Raw genomic sequence first — 17099 nt, 5'->3', positions numbered from 1 at the left:
CAGCACCTCACAGTGCGCCCAGCCTGTCTGCTCCAGCTGGTCTGCTCCAGCAGAGGTGTTAGAGCCCTGCCGTTGCTCTGGGAAGCTTTCCCCAGGGCAAGTGTAACAACTCTGCCCCGTGAAGTTGTTACAGCTCTTCTTTGGTCCCCCACAGTGTAACAGCTCTGCCATGGTGGGCACTAAAAGTGGCACATTACTGCAGTTCCACCCAGTGTCACACGGCACAGCCAGCCTCACCCAAGAGATTTATTGGGAAGCAGGAATCCAGGAGGGTGGCTGCCTCTAGAGTGAGAAGCAGCAGCAAACCAACAGGGTACAACACTTATATAGAGTTTCTTGGGGGTGGCGAAGTGGGAGAGCTTTTCCAGATGGGTGGGATCTGTAGCCTGACTCAGGGACAGGCTCAGGGATTGGTGGGATTTCAAGCCCTGGCCCTGGGTCAAATCAGGGTCAGGGTGTTTTTCCTTGGCCCAGGTCTCAGGTCAGGTCAGGTCAGGTCAGGCTTTCTTTCCTCTTTACTGCACTCACTGTTGCAGAGGACCTGGGTGTGGTTGCCAGCACCCACAATGGCACCTCACAGCCGTGTATGACTCTGGATTCAGAGGATCAGACACTATGTCTAGCCTCTGGGGTCACCACACCCATGTGGTGCACAGACACGTTTAGGTAAAACGCTGTACAATAAGATGAAAATAAGGAAATCTTTAATAAGCCAGACGGTTTGGGTCAGACTCAGAACACTGAGGCTTCCACACCAGCCTGTTTCTGTGTACTCTGCAGCCCAGTTACATGTTAACGATTTATTCTAAAACTAAGCTGGGAATCTCATCTCTGCTGTGCTAGGCATTTTAATTCATCATAAAACCCACCATACATTATTTTCTTGTTTTAAATTATTTTGGTGAAGAAGGGTGATATCTTTCTGTTATTTAAACAAATCCTTCAAGGAGCGATCCAGGTAGAGTTGGAGTTGACTAGCAGTAATGCCAGCTCTTGGTATCCTGTCTGTGAGCCCCCCCCCTTAGTATTTTCAAGTTTTTTTCTCATACAAGAAAGAAGGGGCACATTCTTTACATTTGTAAATTTTACAGAAATGAACAAGCCTTGTTTCTCAAGTCTGTGTAATAGACTGCTGCAGACCATGTGGCCGCCAGTAATAGAAATTATTCCTACATCTGCAGTCCAGATGTCTCAGATCCCTTCGCCAGCTTGACGATTGCAGCGTCTTTCTTCCAACTGCGTCTTGTGCATGGGTGATCTGCAGGCATTCTCTGCCCAGTTGGTCAACCGCTGTAAAGAGCAGTAGCTGGAGGGGCGCCTAAGGAATTCTCCCCGTCTTACCAAGTTTTCTAAAAGCCGTTGTCTACTCCAGCGGACTGCAGATCACCTTTGGATGGGTCCCTTTTCCTGCATCCTTGGCTGCCCAGCTCCTGTCCCAAGGACCTAGAAAGCCACCTCTTGTGCAGTGCTTTATTTATTTGAATGAATAAGTGAAATTTATGCCCTGGCAATGCTGACACATACATGGGCAGCCCAAACATGGTGGCTCTGTTGAACTTGTCCATATTGGGTTTCATAGTCTAAACTGATGAGGACGACCAGGTCTTTTCCTCAGGAGGGCACCAGATCTCATTACAGATGGTTGTGAGCTACCAGGTGGTTGCTGAGAACTGAACTCCGGACCTTAGGAAGAGCAGTTCTCTCAACTGCTACATTCACTTACCTGTGTTCAAATGGAAGTATCTTCCACATTGTATGTTCTCCCGTACGGGGCTAAACAAAGCTAGGCATCTGCAGGGTCTCACTCCCTGTGGCTCCAGGAACGTCTCTCCCTTGACTTCTACATCCGTAGTTACCGGCATTCCTGGGTTTGTGACCACACCCTTCCGATTTCTGCCTGTGGTCACAGTACTTCCCCTCCTGGGGGTGCAGATGATAGTGTCCCTGATCTTAGGAGCCTTCTTTTAATCTAATCTGCATACACAGTCTCTCAAGAAAGCTTGCTCTGAGCTAATTAGGTCAGAATTTGAATACTGATTCCTTGGCCAAGTTTCTTCACCTTGTTTGAAAATAGATGAGTATGTGCCTATCACAGAGAGGTTTGGGAAGCGCCAAGAGCCACAGTGTTATTTCTTGGCTTCTGTCTTCCCTTCTTGACATCAGAGTCTTATTTTGACTGTGCTATCAAGAGCCAGTCGCCATCGCTGGTGGGCGCCTTTCTTTCCTCGGAAGGCTGGTGCACCTGCACTGTACTGTTGTGAAAACACAGCTGGAGACAGCTTGGTGACTATGGCCCACTCAGAAGTGAATATCCTGTGTGTGAGTGCCAAGTGCTCTTAGCTTGGGGACCAGAGATGCTGGAAGCAGAAGTGACCAGTGCAGTGGTTTCAGCGCAGGGAGTAAGGAGAGGGTGCCTGGAAAGAACTGTGGGGCTGCCTGAGGGGACAGTCAGAGACAGTCATAAACACTCCCTGGCACACTCTCCTGCACACACCTTAGTGAAAGGTTGTTTTTATCAGTTTGGTGTCTGTGTCTAAGTGTAGCCGACTCGTTTCCCCATGGGAGTTTTGTCGTTCTGTGAGGTCCTCTCCAATGCCAGGTGTGTCAGTCAAGTGCAGGAATGACCAGGTGAAAAGTCTCTTTGTGGCTTCCTTGCCAGTGTTTATTGAGGGTGTGAAGGTTTTAGTTTCAGTCTTTCTGACAACAGAATGTGTGTCACACAAGGGCAGTTATCTGTCAGGTCACAGCTTTGTCAGGCCACAGTTAGTGTTCAGCCACAGAGTTCTGGAGTCACAGGTTGCCCTGAAGATCGCCACTCTGGCTCATCCTGGCCTCAGTGACTCTGAGGCCTTCTGCAGATCCACTTCTGGGGACCCTTCCCAAGGAAGCATGTTGGGAACCAGGAGAGGCAGCAACAGCAGAACCAGAGGAGGAGGGCTGGGGAGGAAGTTGCAGGCCTACCAGTGTAGGGCAAGGGAATGCCTCAGTCCAGCTGGAAAGGAAGGGATGTGCAGGGCCACCACCCATAGAATAGGCTGTGTGGTCTCACTGGGAGTAGGCCCACCACCCTCAGGGCAGGCTGTGTGGTCTCACTGGGAGCAGAGCCTTTAGTGTTAGAGTCCTGGACACATCTCAATGCCTATTTAAGGAGCTGGATCTTTTCTGATTCTGATGATTTTTTTTTTTGAGAGTTCTTGAGCAAAAACTTTTAGTGGAAAGAAAAATCAGATATACAGTAGCTCCTTCCATACCCGTGGCTCCTTCCGTACCCGTGGCTCCTTCCGTACCCGTGGCTCCTTCCGTACCCATGGTTCCTTCCATACCTGGACCATGGTTTCCAAGACCTTCAGTGAGGAATGAAGCCACAGAGAGAACTGAATGCTAGATATAGGCTTTTCCTTTGCATGTTTACTCAAGCCACAATCTAATGTATAAATTAGGCAAAGAACAACAATGGTAAAAGAGAACAGGTACAATCATACACTGTAGTGAAAGTTACAGGAACATGGTCTTGTACTTGCCAAGCATCTTCCTTTATTCTGTTCTGTTTTCAGACTGCAGTGGGCTGCAGAGTGGGAGAGGGAGAGCTATCATGAATCAAGTGCATAACCAGGAACAACTAAAACTAACATCTGGCGGCTGTTGGCTGCTGGCCAGCAGAGGTAGATGCACACTGCAAATGGACTCTGGAGCCTCAGAGAGCTCCTGAGTGTTTGGAGAGACCACATGACCAGAAACAAGTAGATACCAGCTTTCAGTTTAGAAGCAAACCATCCCTGTCCTGTGGAGAAAAGGAACCAGATAATGGCAGTGGCCTTGTGCATTCACTCCAGGTGGATGTGAATTCCTTCTGGACCTAGAGGACAGAATATGCTCCTTTTGCCTGTTGAATACATCTTGTTACAAAGAACTAGATTGGTAAACAATTATACAACAAAACCTACATACACATGGAGAGAAAATGGTGTGGGGGAAGGGGTTGGGGAGGAGCTGAGCCAAAGTCACCTCCTAAGCCTGCTGTGTGCTGCACACCTGAAAACAAAAAGCAAAGCAAAGCCAAAGGGAACGGCTTGAGGATAAGGGAACTTGCTGCCAAGCCCAAGGGCGTGAGTTCAATCCCCAGGGCCCTCATGGTGAAAAGTGGATACCAACGCCCACAGTTGCTCTCCACGCATGTGCTAGCTGTGCCGTGTGTGCGCACACACAATAAGTGAAAAAAGTTTTGAAAGAGAGTTTTCTGAGCTGAGGTTAATTTCACCTCTGTTAGGCAAATTGGTGTGTTTTCTTCACAGCGCTTTCCCCTTACTGTGCTCACTCTGTTCAAAATCACAACTCAGGGGCCTGGAGCGGTAGCTCAGAGGTTAAGAGCACTGGCTGCTCTTCCAGAGGTCCTGAGTTCAATTCCCAGCAACCCCATGGTGGCTCACAACCATCTGTAATGAAATCTGGTGCCCTCTTCTGGAGTGTAGGAATACATGCCAGAACACTGTATACATAATAAATAAATCTTAAAAAATAAAACCAAACCTTTAAAAAAAACATCACAACTCAGGAAGAGTTGCTGATTTATGATGGTGATGCTAATGCCAGGTCATAACCAATCACCATGCCTTTCTTTTCTCCTTAGTGTCAAATCAACAGTGCCTTGACTTCCTTCCACACTGCTTTGGAACTCGCCATTGATCAGAGGGAGATTCAGCATGTCTGTCTATATGAAATCGGTAACTAGAATCCAGTTTGTCTGTCTATATGAAATTGGTAACTAGAATACACTTTGTCTGTCTATATGAAATCGGTAACTAGAATCCAACATATCTGTCTGTATGAAATCAGTAACTAGAATCCTGTTTGTCTGTCCGTATAAAATCGGTAACTAGAATCCAGTTTGTCTGTCCGTATGAAATGGGTAACTGGGCGTCTGTATGGAGTCTGCCGCCCTGTGCCCCAGCACCCACGCTCCCTGCGGAGTCCTCTCTTCTTGGGACACCACCTGATGTGCTGACCCCAAGCACACACACCACAGCTTGTCTCACTAGTGCTCGCTGTCCCTTGTGAACATTCTAAATCTGGGAAAGTGGATGGTGTGGGTGGGTGGACCGCAGTGCCCTACTGTAGCAGGACCCATCCCTGGTGCCTGACCTGGCTTTCTGGAGCCCATTCCCTACGGTGGGATTCCATGCTCAGCCTTGATGGGGGGGGGGGGGACTTGGTCCTGCCTCAACTTGACATACCAGGCTTTGTTGACTCCCCATGGGAGGCCTTACCCTCTCTGAAGAGTGAATGGGAGGTGAGGGGAAGGGAGAGAAGGTGAGGAATGGGGAGGGGGGACTATGGTTAGTATGTAAAATAAATAAAAATAGTTAAAAGAATTCAAGGTCTCAGTCCTCTAGCCATCTGTCTATGAGACCTTAGATCTTAGATAAGTTAATGAAGGCCCTTGAGCACTTATTGCCAATGGTGTTCTTCTCAGGTGTGTGCGTGTGTGTGTGCGTGTGTGTATGTGTGTGTGTGTATGTGTGTGTGTGTATGTGTGTGTTTAACTTGACCCAAGTCATGGTGACCTGGGAAGAAGGAACATCAGCTGAGAAAATGCCTCCATCAGATTAACTTGTGGGAAATCTGTGGAACATTTTCTTGATTAATGATTGGTATGGGAGGACCCAGCCCCCACTCTGGGCAGTGCCACCTCAAGGCAGGTGGTCTAGGTGGGGTAAGAGCAACTGGGCAAACCATGAGAAACAAGCAGGTAGAGTGTCTGCAAGGCTTCTGCTCCAGTTCCTGCCAGAAGTTCCTGCCCTGGCTGCCTTCAGTGGTGGACTGTGATTGGGACCTAAAGCCAAATAAACACTCTTGGGTCACTGTTCTTTCCCTTGCTTACACGTTTCTTTGCATAGAGGCGGCACTGTATTGGAGAAAAGAGTAATGGAGCCCTCCACAATTCTTCCATCTGTGGGCCCGAGAAACTCACTAGCCTGTTAATCCTGGGACCCCACGAGCCGCAGCAAGTGTTCCATCACAGGCTAGGCCTCACGTGATGGGAGGGTAGTTAGTAACTGGGAATAAACTGCTGCCGCCACCAGAATGCAGTCTGAGTGGAGGGAAGACGAGGTCCATCCTCAGCACCAGCGTGCAGAGGAGGGTGGGAAGAACCTGCCGTGGAGTTCCCTACTTCAGGATACTATGCTGGTTACTCCTTAACGTAGAGTGGTGCTCTGCACTTGGGACCTTGGGTCGTTGCTCTGTGTCTTTACCTTCCAGTGGTACCATGCTCCGTGACTCAGGGTCGCATGCCAACTCTGCTCCTTTGTAGGCTGGTGCAGCATGATTGAGCTCAACTTCAAGGATGCATTTGACTCCTTTGAGAGGCTGAAAAATGAGTCCAGATGGTCGCAGTGCTATTATGCGTATTTGACTGCAGGTGAGTAACTGCTGTCTGTGGCCAGACTGCTCCCCGGTCCTGGTGGGGGGAGGGGGGATGGAGAAGGAAGTACAGGCGTATTCAGGGGCGGGCTCTTCTTTTCCCCATCTGATTAAAGAATTAAAAGATAGGAACAAAACGTTACAGAAAATTTTGGGGAGACCTGGTGGAGCCACCATATGATGCCAGGAAAGTCTGGATCCCTTCCTGGGGTTCTTAGTATTGTTAGTATAAAGAAGGAATGAGTCAAACTAGATTTGAGATAATTTATTCGAGTTGAAAAGAAAAGCCCCCAGGGTGGGCAAGCTGGAACTCTGCCAGCTGCCCAAGACAGAGGGTGGAGGAGAGAAGGGGAAAATCCATGCTGCTTGAGACAAGTTGACAAAGAGGTCAAACCCAGTGATCGGCAACCACGGGGAGCTGAGGAGGGTGGAGGTGCCTTAGAACCAAAGTATGGACGCCCAAAGTGTAAAAGCTTACCTAGACTCTCTCCAGCATCTGGAGGGAAAGAACACAAGCGGAGGAAGGGATGGTTAATGCCTTTTTGACCAGGAAGACCTGCTAAGCCTTTCCTTAGGGGTTAGTGGGTTCTATACAAGGGCTGAAGATTCTGGGAAAGAAAAGTATATTAAGGTGAGCATACCTTCCTAAGGGGTAGTCCCACCTTCTGAGGGGCCGTCCCTTAGTCAGGACCTCAACCTTCACAGCTGCATTAACTCCTAAGTTGACAAATGCCTGTCTCCACCTACAGGCAAATCCTGTTCTTTGCTATAACCAAATAAATGGGGCAGAAGTGCCAAGAGGCCCAGCTGGATGCCCAGACATCCAGGGCTGTGCCCAGTTATCCCACACTCCCGTCTGGGCCTGTCTGGTCTTCAGAAATGCTTCACGTGAAGCTCTCTTTGTTTCCAAGCCCCTACTTCTCCTTTCTTCTCCTTTGCTATGTTTTTATTCATTAGGATTTAAAAATATTATTCAGAATCAGACATGTCTTTTTCATTGTGTATTTCTAGTTGGTGCTCTGCTTAAGATCACCATGGAGCTTGAGTTTGCTCCAGTCCCATTTAACCTGTCAGCCAAGTCATCCTTGCAAGGTGTTGTCACCGAGCACAGGTACCCTCATGCAATGAACATGATTGTGGTGTGGCTTTTGCTTTTGGAAGTTCTTAGATGACATCGTTGGTATTGTGCTGCCACCTGGTGGACAAAGCTGTTGTCTGCGCTGGTTTAGGATTATAGAGAGTGCAGAACTAAAGAGACCAGAGGGGGAGCTGTGCATCGTCTGACCTTGAGAATGCCCTCAAGATCTTCAGGTCGGCTCTCCCTGTTAGAAAGGGATGGTGCCACCTCTTGGACATAACTGTGTCTTTTCTGTGGAGACGTGGGAATGCAATTCTGATGTTTTTCAGTTTGTCAGGGGGCCACTGGTGACGTGGATGGTGCACAGCTTGTATTTAAAGAAGTCCAGAAGCTGTTTAAAAGGAAAAACAACCAGATTGAACAGTTCTCAGTCAAAAAGGTATGTCTGTCAGGGCCTGTCAATCATGAGCATCGCCTGTGATGTGCAGGCAGCACCAACAACTCCCTGGATAAGCTGTCAGATTCAGTGTGTTTTCCACTGGGGCTGTTTCTGCTCTGAGGAGGAAGGCTGCACATAACTAAAGCAGGCCTGCTTTTTGTTTTTAAATGAAATCCACTGGATCCAGTCAGTTGATTAGCCCTCCCACAAAGAGGAAGTGTCTGTCTGAAGTTCAGGTCATTTTAGAGGAAGTTGGTAGAACCCGTGAAAGGCAGCTGGCTCTGCTTCTCCAAATGTGACAGTGACCACATCACATTGTTGTGATGAAGACCTGCAGCACCGCCGTAGTTATTTGTGGGGACCTCAGGACGGGAGGGGGAATCCCAATTTACTGTCCATTCTGACACTAAGATATGGCCGAGTAACCTTGAGTGATGTCCTGGTTTGTCCTAGTTTGATTTTTCTTCTCTTTAGTTTTAAAATTTTTTCTTTTACTCCGTACATTTTTAAAGTTTAATAAGCTTTTATTAAATGAATGATTAATGAATTTCTTCCAAAAAATAGATTGCAAGGGCTGCAGAGACAGCTCAGCTGTTAAGATCCCTTTCTGCTCTTGGAGCCAAGGACCCAAGTTTGGTTCCCAGTTAGACGGGGCACAGCTGCCTGAAACTCCAGCTCCAGAGAGCGTGGTGCCCTCTTCTGGCGGGTCCGCCGATGCCTGTGCACTGTGAACACGTGCATGTGCACACACATTTAGAAAATAGAGTAAATCTTTAAAATAAATATAGTACAAGGCTGGGAATGTGGCTTGGTACTAGGACATTTGCCTAACATGTGCAAGGCCCCGAGAGTGATTCTCCAGTATTAAAGCATAAATAAATGCATACATAAAATGGTATCATAATGCAGAGTGCAGCTGAGAGCTGTGGGGCTAAAAGTTGAAGATAGAAAGCCGCAGGACCACGATGACAATGTGCCCATGTGGATGCACTGAGTTAGTCTCCTCCTTGTGAGGGTTCATGGATTTAAACTGAATGCATCTTTTTCATCCCCACATTTTCAGAACCCAGACACTGAGATGTGGCTGAATAATAGATATAAGTTATAGCCATGAATATATTTTTTTTAAAACCACAGAACTTGTGTAATGTGGAGAGACTTTCTGTTTGCAGCTTTGTAAGGGAGGGTGTTTACGTTGGTCTTGCACTGTAGTGTGTCTCCAAAGTCGAGCTTGGATTTGAGCTTGCTTCTGAAGACTGGGGCCTGATATTTTGAGAATTCCTTGCAGGCTGAAAGATTTCGGAAGCAAACCCCAACCAGAGCTCTGTGTGTGCTGGCATCCATCGAAGTGCTGTACTTGTGGAAAGCCCTTCCTAACTGCTCCTTCCCCAACCTGCAGAGGATGAGTCAAGGTAAGCACGCTCTGTGCAGCCAGTCACTCATTGTGGCTGCTCCCTCGGTCCCTCAGTCAGGCCAGCTGATGTCAATCTGTGGTGGATGGTGTGTCGTCAGTGACGGGAGCAGGACACACTGGTGTAGACAGGTACACTTGCCTGTTGGGGTGTCTGATGGTGTACTTAGTAAAGTGGCATCAGCTGGCGTGGTGATGCCTGCCTGCAACCCAAGCACTTGTGAGGTCATCCCTAGAGACATAGGGAATTCAGGAGCGTGTTGAGCTACATGAGACCCTGTCTCAAAAGACAAAACAAAAAGCAAAAAAAAAAAAAAGGGAAATGGTGCCAGTTTACCAAGTTGGTGGGTGCTGTGGAAGACTTGTCTTTGTGTAATTGTGAGTTGCACACATGCATGGAAGGGTCAGGTAGTAAGGCGTCTGGGGGTTCAGCTGGGGCAGTACGCACAGCTGGGTGCCTGTACAGAGCATTTGCACCACCCCTGGTAACTTCCTTGTGCTCCTTCTCTGCCAGTCCTTACCTCACTGCAGACAGTGTTCTGAGGTCTGTATCCATGTTCGTTTGCCTGCCTTTGACCTGCTTCCTGCATGAAGCATCGTGCCTGGCATTGGCCACACAGTCGCCTCTGTTAGTGACTGTTTCTTCTCCTTACTGACTAGTATTGCGTTGTGTGGACATACAGGGCCGCTCTTCACTTCTCTACTCTCCTGCTGATGGGCATTTGAGATGTGTTTTAAGTTGTCATGAGAAAAACTGGAGGCCACGAGATGTCTTTGGATGTTACCCCCAGAACTGCACCTGTCCCATCCCCAGGTGCTGGAATTACCAGCGCATACCGCCATGCCTGGCCTTTTATGTGGTTTCTGGGGTCAAACAAATGGGTCTTTGCAAGCACTTTAACCAAATGAGTGAGCTCTCTTCCCAATTCAACTTTTATTGATTTCTTTAAAATAAAAAATCTCTCTACCCTCACTGGTCAAATGCCTTGTTTTGAATCTCTCCCAGTGCGGGGTGCAGTCCAGCATATAAACTTGCCCAGAGTCGATTGCATGACTTTTGCAGTTGGTGTAATGCAGAGTTTTATATTAATAGAAGTTTTGAAAAGGTTTGAGGTTTGCAGCAGAATTGGTCACAAAGTCTAGAACACCCTCTGCACACACACCCTCCTCATACCCTCTGACCCCCTCACACAATGTCCTGTAACAGTGTGGTATATCTGTTGGCACCGATGACGTTGTATTATATAGTCTAGCCACCAAAGCCACAGTGCACAGAGGGCTGGGCTCTTGCTGCCCATCCTGCTGGTGTGAGCCAGTGTCTAAGGCTCACTCGTGTATACCGTAGAGAAGAACTTTATCACTCACCTAAGCATCCTCCTCCTCTACCTGCTTACCCTTCCTTCTTCTTTGACCACTGGTAACTACCGATACTTTTCTATCTGTATAGTTTTGCCTTTTCCAGAACATCTTGTGGTGGTAGCAACACAGGCCTTTTCACATTAGCTTCCTTTTCCTAGGGAAGAGGTGGGGTCCGGGAGTCTCCAGATGCTGATATTTTTGCTGAGGAGATGACTCAGTCTGTAGTGCTCACTGCACAGGCACGGGAACTTAACTCTCACCTTCAGAACGCACAAGGAAAGGAAATAGTAGACTGGCGCATACTTGTTACCCACGGCCCTGGGGACGAGGAGCAGGGGCACCGCTGGGAGAGCCGGCTTAGCAAACAAGGAAGGCAGGGTGAGGAATGACAGAGAAGTCGATCTCTGGCCTCCACATGCGTGCCCTGCACACACAGGAGGACACATACACGCGTGCCCTGCGCACACAGGAGGACACATACACGCATGCCCTGCGCACACAGGAGGACACATACACACGCGCCCTGCACACACAGGAGGACACATACACACGCGCCCTGCACACACAGGAGGACACATACACGCGTGCCCTGCACACACAGGAGGACATACAGAGAAAGGTTGCTGGGCTTGCCCTTCTTTCGCTAAGGAGGGTTGCCAGTGGATAAGCAATGGCTTATCCTTCTGAAATTTGAGTGCAGAGCATTAACTAAACAGAGAAACAGCTCCTGAACTTGGTGACATGTGAGGTCTAAGTAGATGTCTTCCCTTCCTCTCACACACCTTCTCTTCAAGCTTGCCATGAAGTGGATGATTCTTCTGTCATTGGATTGAAGCATTTGCTCCTTGGTGCCATACACAAATGTCTCGGAAACTCAGAAGATGCTGTTCAGGTAAACATGCTGTTCTGGCTCCAGTAAAATCCGTGAGTCCCTACACGTGAGCTTGCGGAGGAGGAGACGGAAGAGCAGTAGACAGAACCTGCGCTACTGCGCTGTATTTAAGGAATGGCGTTTTTAGCTGCTCGGAGGAGAAGGTAGTTAAAGATGTTCATGGCGTAAGCCCGGGCTCTAGAGCGCTCCTTTGTGTGCTCTTCATCAAGGATGGCAGTGTCAGCCAGGGAGGGGAGGAAGTGGGGCAAGGACGGGGTGTGTGGGGCAGCACGTTAGAGGCGTGCATACTCTCTTCCCTTTCATTTTCTTTATGACAACAGAGAGCTGCCCAGTGCTGAGGGCAGCCTGAAAAGTTGTTCCTTAGGCTTGCGAGTTAGGGAGCTGTCTGACCCTGTGGGAGAGCACCTGAGCTTCGAAGGAAGGGTTTTCCCCTAGTTCAGTTTCAGGCTGTGGTGAGGGAATATCCTGGGGAGGATCCCTCAGAAGGCAGAAAATAAGTCAGAAAGGAAGAGGATATTCCCTCCACAGCCATGTCTCAGTCACAGACTTCTCGCCAGAATTGCACTGGGCTGTGAATTCCTTAGCTGATGGGTCCATCGGTGTGGAGTATCTTGATGGTCCAGTCCCTCCTCACGAAAGCCGAGCTGGGGACCAGGCCTTTAGGACAGGAGCCTTTGGGGAAGATTTATACCCAAACAGCTGCTGCGTCTGGGGGAATCAGTGGTTATTTTTCCAATGGAGCTGCAGGGATTTTTTTTTAACTAAGTTCTTTTTCATTGTGTTGGTGCTAGGACCTGAACTCGGGGCCTCACTCAGGTTAGACTTGCTTTCTGCCATGGGACTGTGGCCCACAGGCCAGTTAGTTTAAAAAACAGAAACTAAAACAAGTGGTCTTACACTGCCTACTTTCTGAAATAGTTTCATAAAGACTTGGCCTTTAAATTATAGAACATGAATATTCTTTTTCATTGTGTTGGTGCTAGGACCTGAACTCGGGGCCTCACTCAGGTTAGACTTGCTTTCTGCCATGGGACTGTGGCCCACAGGCCAGTTAGTTTAAAAAACAGAAACTAAAACAAGTGGTCTTACACTGCCTACTTTCTGAAATAGTTTCATAAAGACTTGGCCTTTAAATTATAGAACATGAATATATTCATGCTGAATTTGAAATTAATCTTCCAGTGTGAATTATCTTAGTTATTACATGATTCTAAACAGCTATTTTAGATTGCATACTTAGTTAGTGGTTATGTATATTTAGAGGTGGACGTTGGCCTATGTGTGTTTTACATCTTAAACTGGGGATGTTTGGTCTTTCACAGCAGACAAAAGCGTTTTCTTCCAGTCAGTACAAGTTAGTGTGTTGGCTAGAAGAATCAGTAGCATGAGTTAGGGTGCCCGACAGCAAGCGTGTTTGTGTCCTAGGGAACCTGGTTGCCCAGTGGCCAGTGTGTTTGTGTCCTACAGAACCTGATTGCCCAGTGGCCAGCGTGTTTGTGTCCTAGGGAATCTGATTGCCCAGTGGCCAGCGTGTTTGTGTTCTGGGGAACCTCCCCGCAGGTGTGAATGGAAACGCAAAGACAGGAAGGAGTGAGTCTCCGTCGATTAGGATATGGGTACAGATGGGGATAAGTCATAGCGAGAGGATTCAGTCTCCGAAAGACGGGTATCAGCTTTCTCTTGTCCACGGGTCCAAGTTTGATGCATCAAATCATTTGTATTTAGATGACTTAATGCCGAAGTAAGATTATCTATGAGGCAGTCCATGGGACTGGTGGGAGGAGGTGAAAGGGAAGGGCAGCTTGGATGGGGATGTGTTAGAATAACTGTGTACTTGCGTGGAGGTGGCCATATGCAACCCAGAACGATGGAAATTTTAGAATTTTAGAAGCAGGGAAGAAATAACGATCAGTAGAGAAGAGAAGAGTAGTTCTAGAAAAAGAAACCCCTTTCCGGCCTCCTGAGGGTTGTGTGAGCCTTACACCAAGTAGGAAATGAATTCTTCTCAGTAACGTTCCTGTGACTCTCAGTTCTTCCAGCGCGCTGCTAAAGATGAGCTGTGTCGTCAGAATAACATGTATGTCCAGCCGTACGCGTGCTATGAACTTGGCTGTCTCCTGCTAGGCAGGCCGGAGGTAAGAGTTGTGCATGTGCTCGTTGTCTCCAGCAGCCAGAGTGTGCACACAGGCACCACAGAGTGCTGTTCACTGAGACCGAACCTTCTGTTCGGTTTGCTTTCCTTGATCTGCTGGGCGAGTCCAGGAGGCCGACATCAGGTGGTGCCAATGCTTTTAAAGAGGCAGCAGTGGCCACACTGGAATCTGAATTGCAGATTCAGCTTTACTTACAAAGCTTCTTTTGTGGGGAGAATTATTGTCTTTTTCAAGATGGTATGAGATGGTGAGGTGTATTGAGAAGATGAGAGTTTGTCTTGCTGCAGTATTTGTGTGCCTAGTCTGCACAGTGGGCAAACCTGGCTTGCTAATTATGACACGGGAGTCCTTTAAATCATTACAGCGTCGTGCACAGAACTTGAGAGCTACTGTGTATGATGGAGGTGCTGGAACCTGGCTCAGTGAAGGACTTGCCTCCCAAGTGTGAGAACATGAGTTCAGATCCCCACAGTCCTATAAAAACCAGCGTGGCAGCACATGTTTGTAACCTCAGTGCCGAGAGATAGAGGCAGAACTAGAGGCTCCCTGGAAGCTGTCTGGCCTCCAAGTCAAAGGTCACTGAGAGAAAGTGTCTCGAACAAAAGATGGAAGGACACCCAAGGACACCCCAGGTCATTCTCTGACCTCTACCCTCTGTGCAGAGAATCCCCCCAAATTGCATCCACACACATGCACACAAAAATGTGTAAGTTACCAAATGGGTAGTGGATTTTTGTTTGTTTAGTTATAATCAGGTTTCACTAGTGCCTGACAACAGTGACTCAAATTCTTTGAGTCATTTTTACTAAGACAGAAAAAAAAGTAACTATCACACATTTGGATTGAAGTTTGAAGCATTGCATCCTTTATTGTAAGGGAATATTTACTTGTCACGTAGTCTATCTTAATATAAATGGACATCAGCTCTGACACCAGCCAGGATCCGTCCTCGCTCAGCAGGTGTTGGGGCGTACTGGCTCCAGCTCAGCCCTTGGTTACTCTAAGTTGTTTAGTAAGACTTTCAGCCCATAACACTGAACTGAAACTGTTGCCTTTCGTGCACAATATTGGACCATGAAAACATACTCGTCAAGCCATGCCTTAATGGAAACTAATAATTACCTTTACGTCAGAGAAAAGTGGCCATTGTCTTCAGCGCCCCTTTTGTCTCCTATGGGTTGTTCTGGTTATGTGTCCTCTGCTGGTTTGTGGACATTGCTGTTAAGACACAGTATGGTTTTCTTATGTTCACAGACTGTAGGAAGAGGCAGAACTCTACTCCTTCAGGCAAAGGTAAAAAATCACCTCAATCCGCCTTCTTCTCGTGGCTGTTGTCACCTTCTTTACCACACACCTGGGTCTGAATTCCGGAAATCTGGAAGTGTTGATACCTGCGTTAATAATTCTGGAGAGAAGCAGTAGCTAAGCAAATCCATGAGCACTTGGTTTTGAAAGGGAATCTCCAAGGTTATAAACTACTGTATAATCATTCAGCCTGTTTGTAAGTGCCGGTTTGGTGATTTTTTTAAGATTTTATTTATTTTATATTTATTTTTTAAAATTTATCCTTGTAATGCAAATATATATAAATATAAAATAAATAAAATTCTTTAAAAAATCAAAACCAGAACAACTTATAAACAGGCTGTGTGTGTGTGTGTGTGTGTGTGTGTGTGTGTGTGTATGCATATATGCGCCCTATCTGCATGTACTCTTTTGTTCCAGAAGAGGGCATCAGATCCCACTTGAGATGGTTGTGAGCCACCATTTGATTGTTGGGAATTGAACTCAGGTCTTCTGGAAGAGCAGCCAGTGCTCTTAACCACCGAGCCATCTCACCAGCCCCTAGTTTTGGTGTTTTGATAAGTAAACTTTATTATTACGATTTTTAAATAAGTCTTACCGTGTTTCCAGTATTACGCTCCTGGACTCCAGTAAGCTTCCCCTGCTTCAGCTCCTGACTAGATGGGGCTTCAGTATTACATCACCACACCCAGCTCCAGGGACAATTAACTTTTGATTTCATAGATATGTTTAAAAGTATCTGTTATTTTTATTTTTTGTTTATGAGTGTTTTGCCTGAATGTCTGTGCGTGTACCACACATGGCTGGTGCCCTCAAAGGCCAGAAGAAGGTGTCCAGTGCCTGAAACTGCAAGCTGCCATGTGGGTGCTGGGAATCGAACCTGGGTCTTTTGGGAGAGCAACCAGTGTTTCTAACTGCTGAGTCTAACTGCTGAGCTGTCTTCCAGCCCCTCCTATGTTTTTGAAGAATTTCTTAATAATGGCCTGCTTTGAGTCCAGCTGAAGACTGGTATTTCAAGAATAACGAGGGGATTTTCCCAAAGAGATCTTGCAGTCCCCATGACTCCCCTCTCAAGTGCTAGGATCCACTCTCTAGCTGCTTTAAACTCAGCACCTAAGAGGAGCAGGTGGGCATGAAGTCTCCCATAGGAAGTAGGACATTGCTATATGGGGTGTAAAATGCAGTGCCTACTACCCTGTGACTCCCTGTGGACCAGCCTGCCTAACGGTCCACAATCGTCTTTTATTTGGCCCTTCCAGGAGGATTTTTCTGGCTACGACTTTGAAAACAGATTGCACGTCCGCATCCACGCTGCTCTGGCCTCTCTGAAGGAACTGGTCCCTCAGTGAGAAACTCCGAGCGACCCCTCTGTCCCCTCCACCCAGGGTCAGCACTTTGAACGCAGAGGAGAAAGGCCTTTGAAGATGAGCTTCTCTCCTGCAGACCACCTGTTCCAGGGTGGGTTCTGTGCCGCTGGCGTCAAGCATCCCTCTTTTAAACATGTAGCTTCAGAGTAATAAAGATGTCGAAAATGATAAAAGTAACCGACCTGGGAGAGGGTTAAGTGACCTTGTTCAAACATTTTAGTTTTGTGATTTATTATTTTTAAAATAAAAATCAAACTAAAGATTCACCCTGTGATTTTTGTAGGAGTGCCTACGTTAAGCGTCATCAGAGTGGGCTCAGCATGAATTGTACAACATAGAGCATGTCTCTCATGCTTAGATAAAAATTAAAACATTTTTCTAGTGGTTTACTTTATCCTGGAAATATTCCTACGGCAGCTCTGGTACAACCATTCTTGGTGGGGCCTGGTGGCACACACCTAATCCCAGCACATAGGAGGCAGAGGCAGGTGGCATCTCTGAAAAGAATTCTTACTCCCGTTTTATGTGCAGTGAGACTCAGGTTCAGCAGTGGAGCCGACTCACTGCAGCCAGTCACTCATACTTCATGGGGCAGTGGCTAGAACACAGGCCTCGGGACCAGGAACTGGATACTATTTTATATAAAACATGTAAACCCAGAACCCCGTGCTTAAC

General features: G+C 47.4%; 1 protein-coding gene across 3 annotated transcripts in view; it reads left to right on the top strand.

Moving 5' to 3' along the window:
• The window catches only part of Ttc39c (tetratricopeptide repeat domain 39C), an 86602-nt gene extending 69912 nt beyond the window's left edge, over positions 1-16690 (top strand). For 2 of the 3 annotated variants that reach the window (XM_038330692.1, XM_038330694.1), the window contains exons 7-14: positions 4628-4721; positions 6311-6418; positions 7828-7937; positions 9226-9349; positions 11502-11599; positions 13630-13734; positions 15007-15045; positions 16317-16690. In XM_038330692.1, coding sequence (XP_038186620.1) covers positions 4628-4721; positions 6311-6418; positions 7828-7937; positions 9226-9349; positions 11502-11599; positions 13630-13734; positions 15007-15045; positions 16317-16406 — 768 coding nt within the window. In that variant the 3' untranslated portion in view covers positions 16407-16690. Of the gene's footprint in view, positions 1-4627; positions 4722-4791; positions 4796-6310; positions 6419-7827; positions 7938-9225; positions 9350-11501; positions 11600-13629; positions 13735-15006; positions 15046-16316 lie in introns of all 3 variants that reach the window. The other variant, XM_038330693.1, reaches the window with a different exon arrangement.
• The last annotated feature ends 409 nt before the right edge of the window (positions 16691-17099 follow it).

Source organism: Arvicola amphibius, chromosome 5 (genome assembly GCF_903992535.2).
Source record: "Arvicola amphibius chromosome 5, mArvAmp1.2, whole genome shotgun sequence".
NCBI classification, from domain to species: Eukaryota; Metazoa; Chordata; class Mammalia; order Rodentia; family Cricetidae; genus Arvicola; species Arvicola amphibius.
Note: the sequence above shows the minus strand (reverse complement) of the source record. Positions and strands in the feature narration are given on the sequence as shown.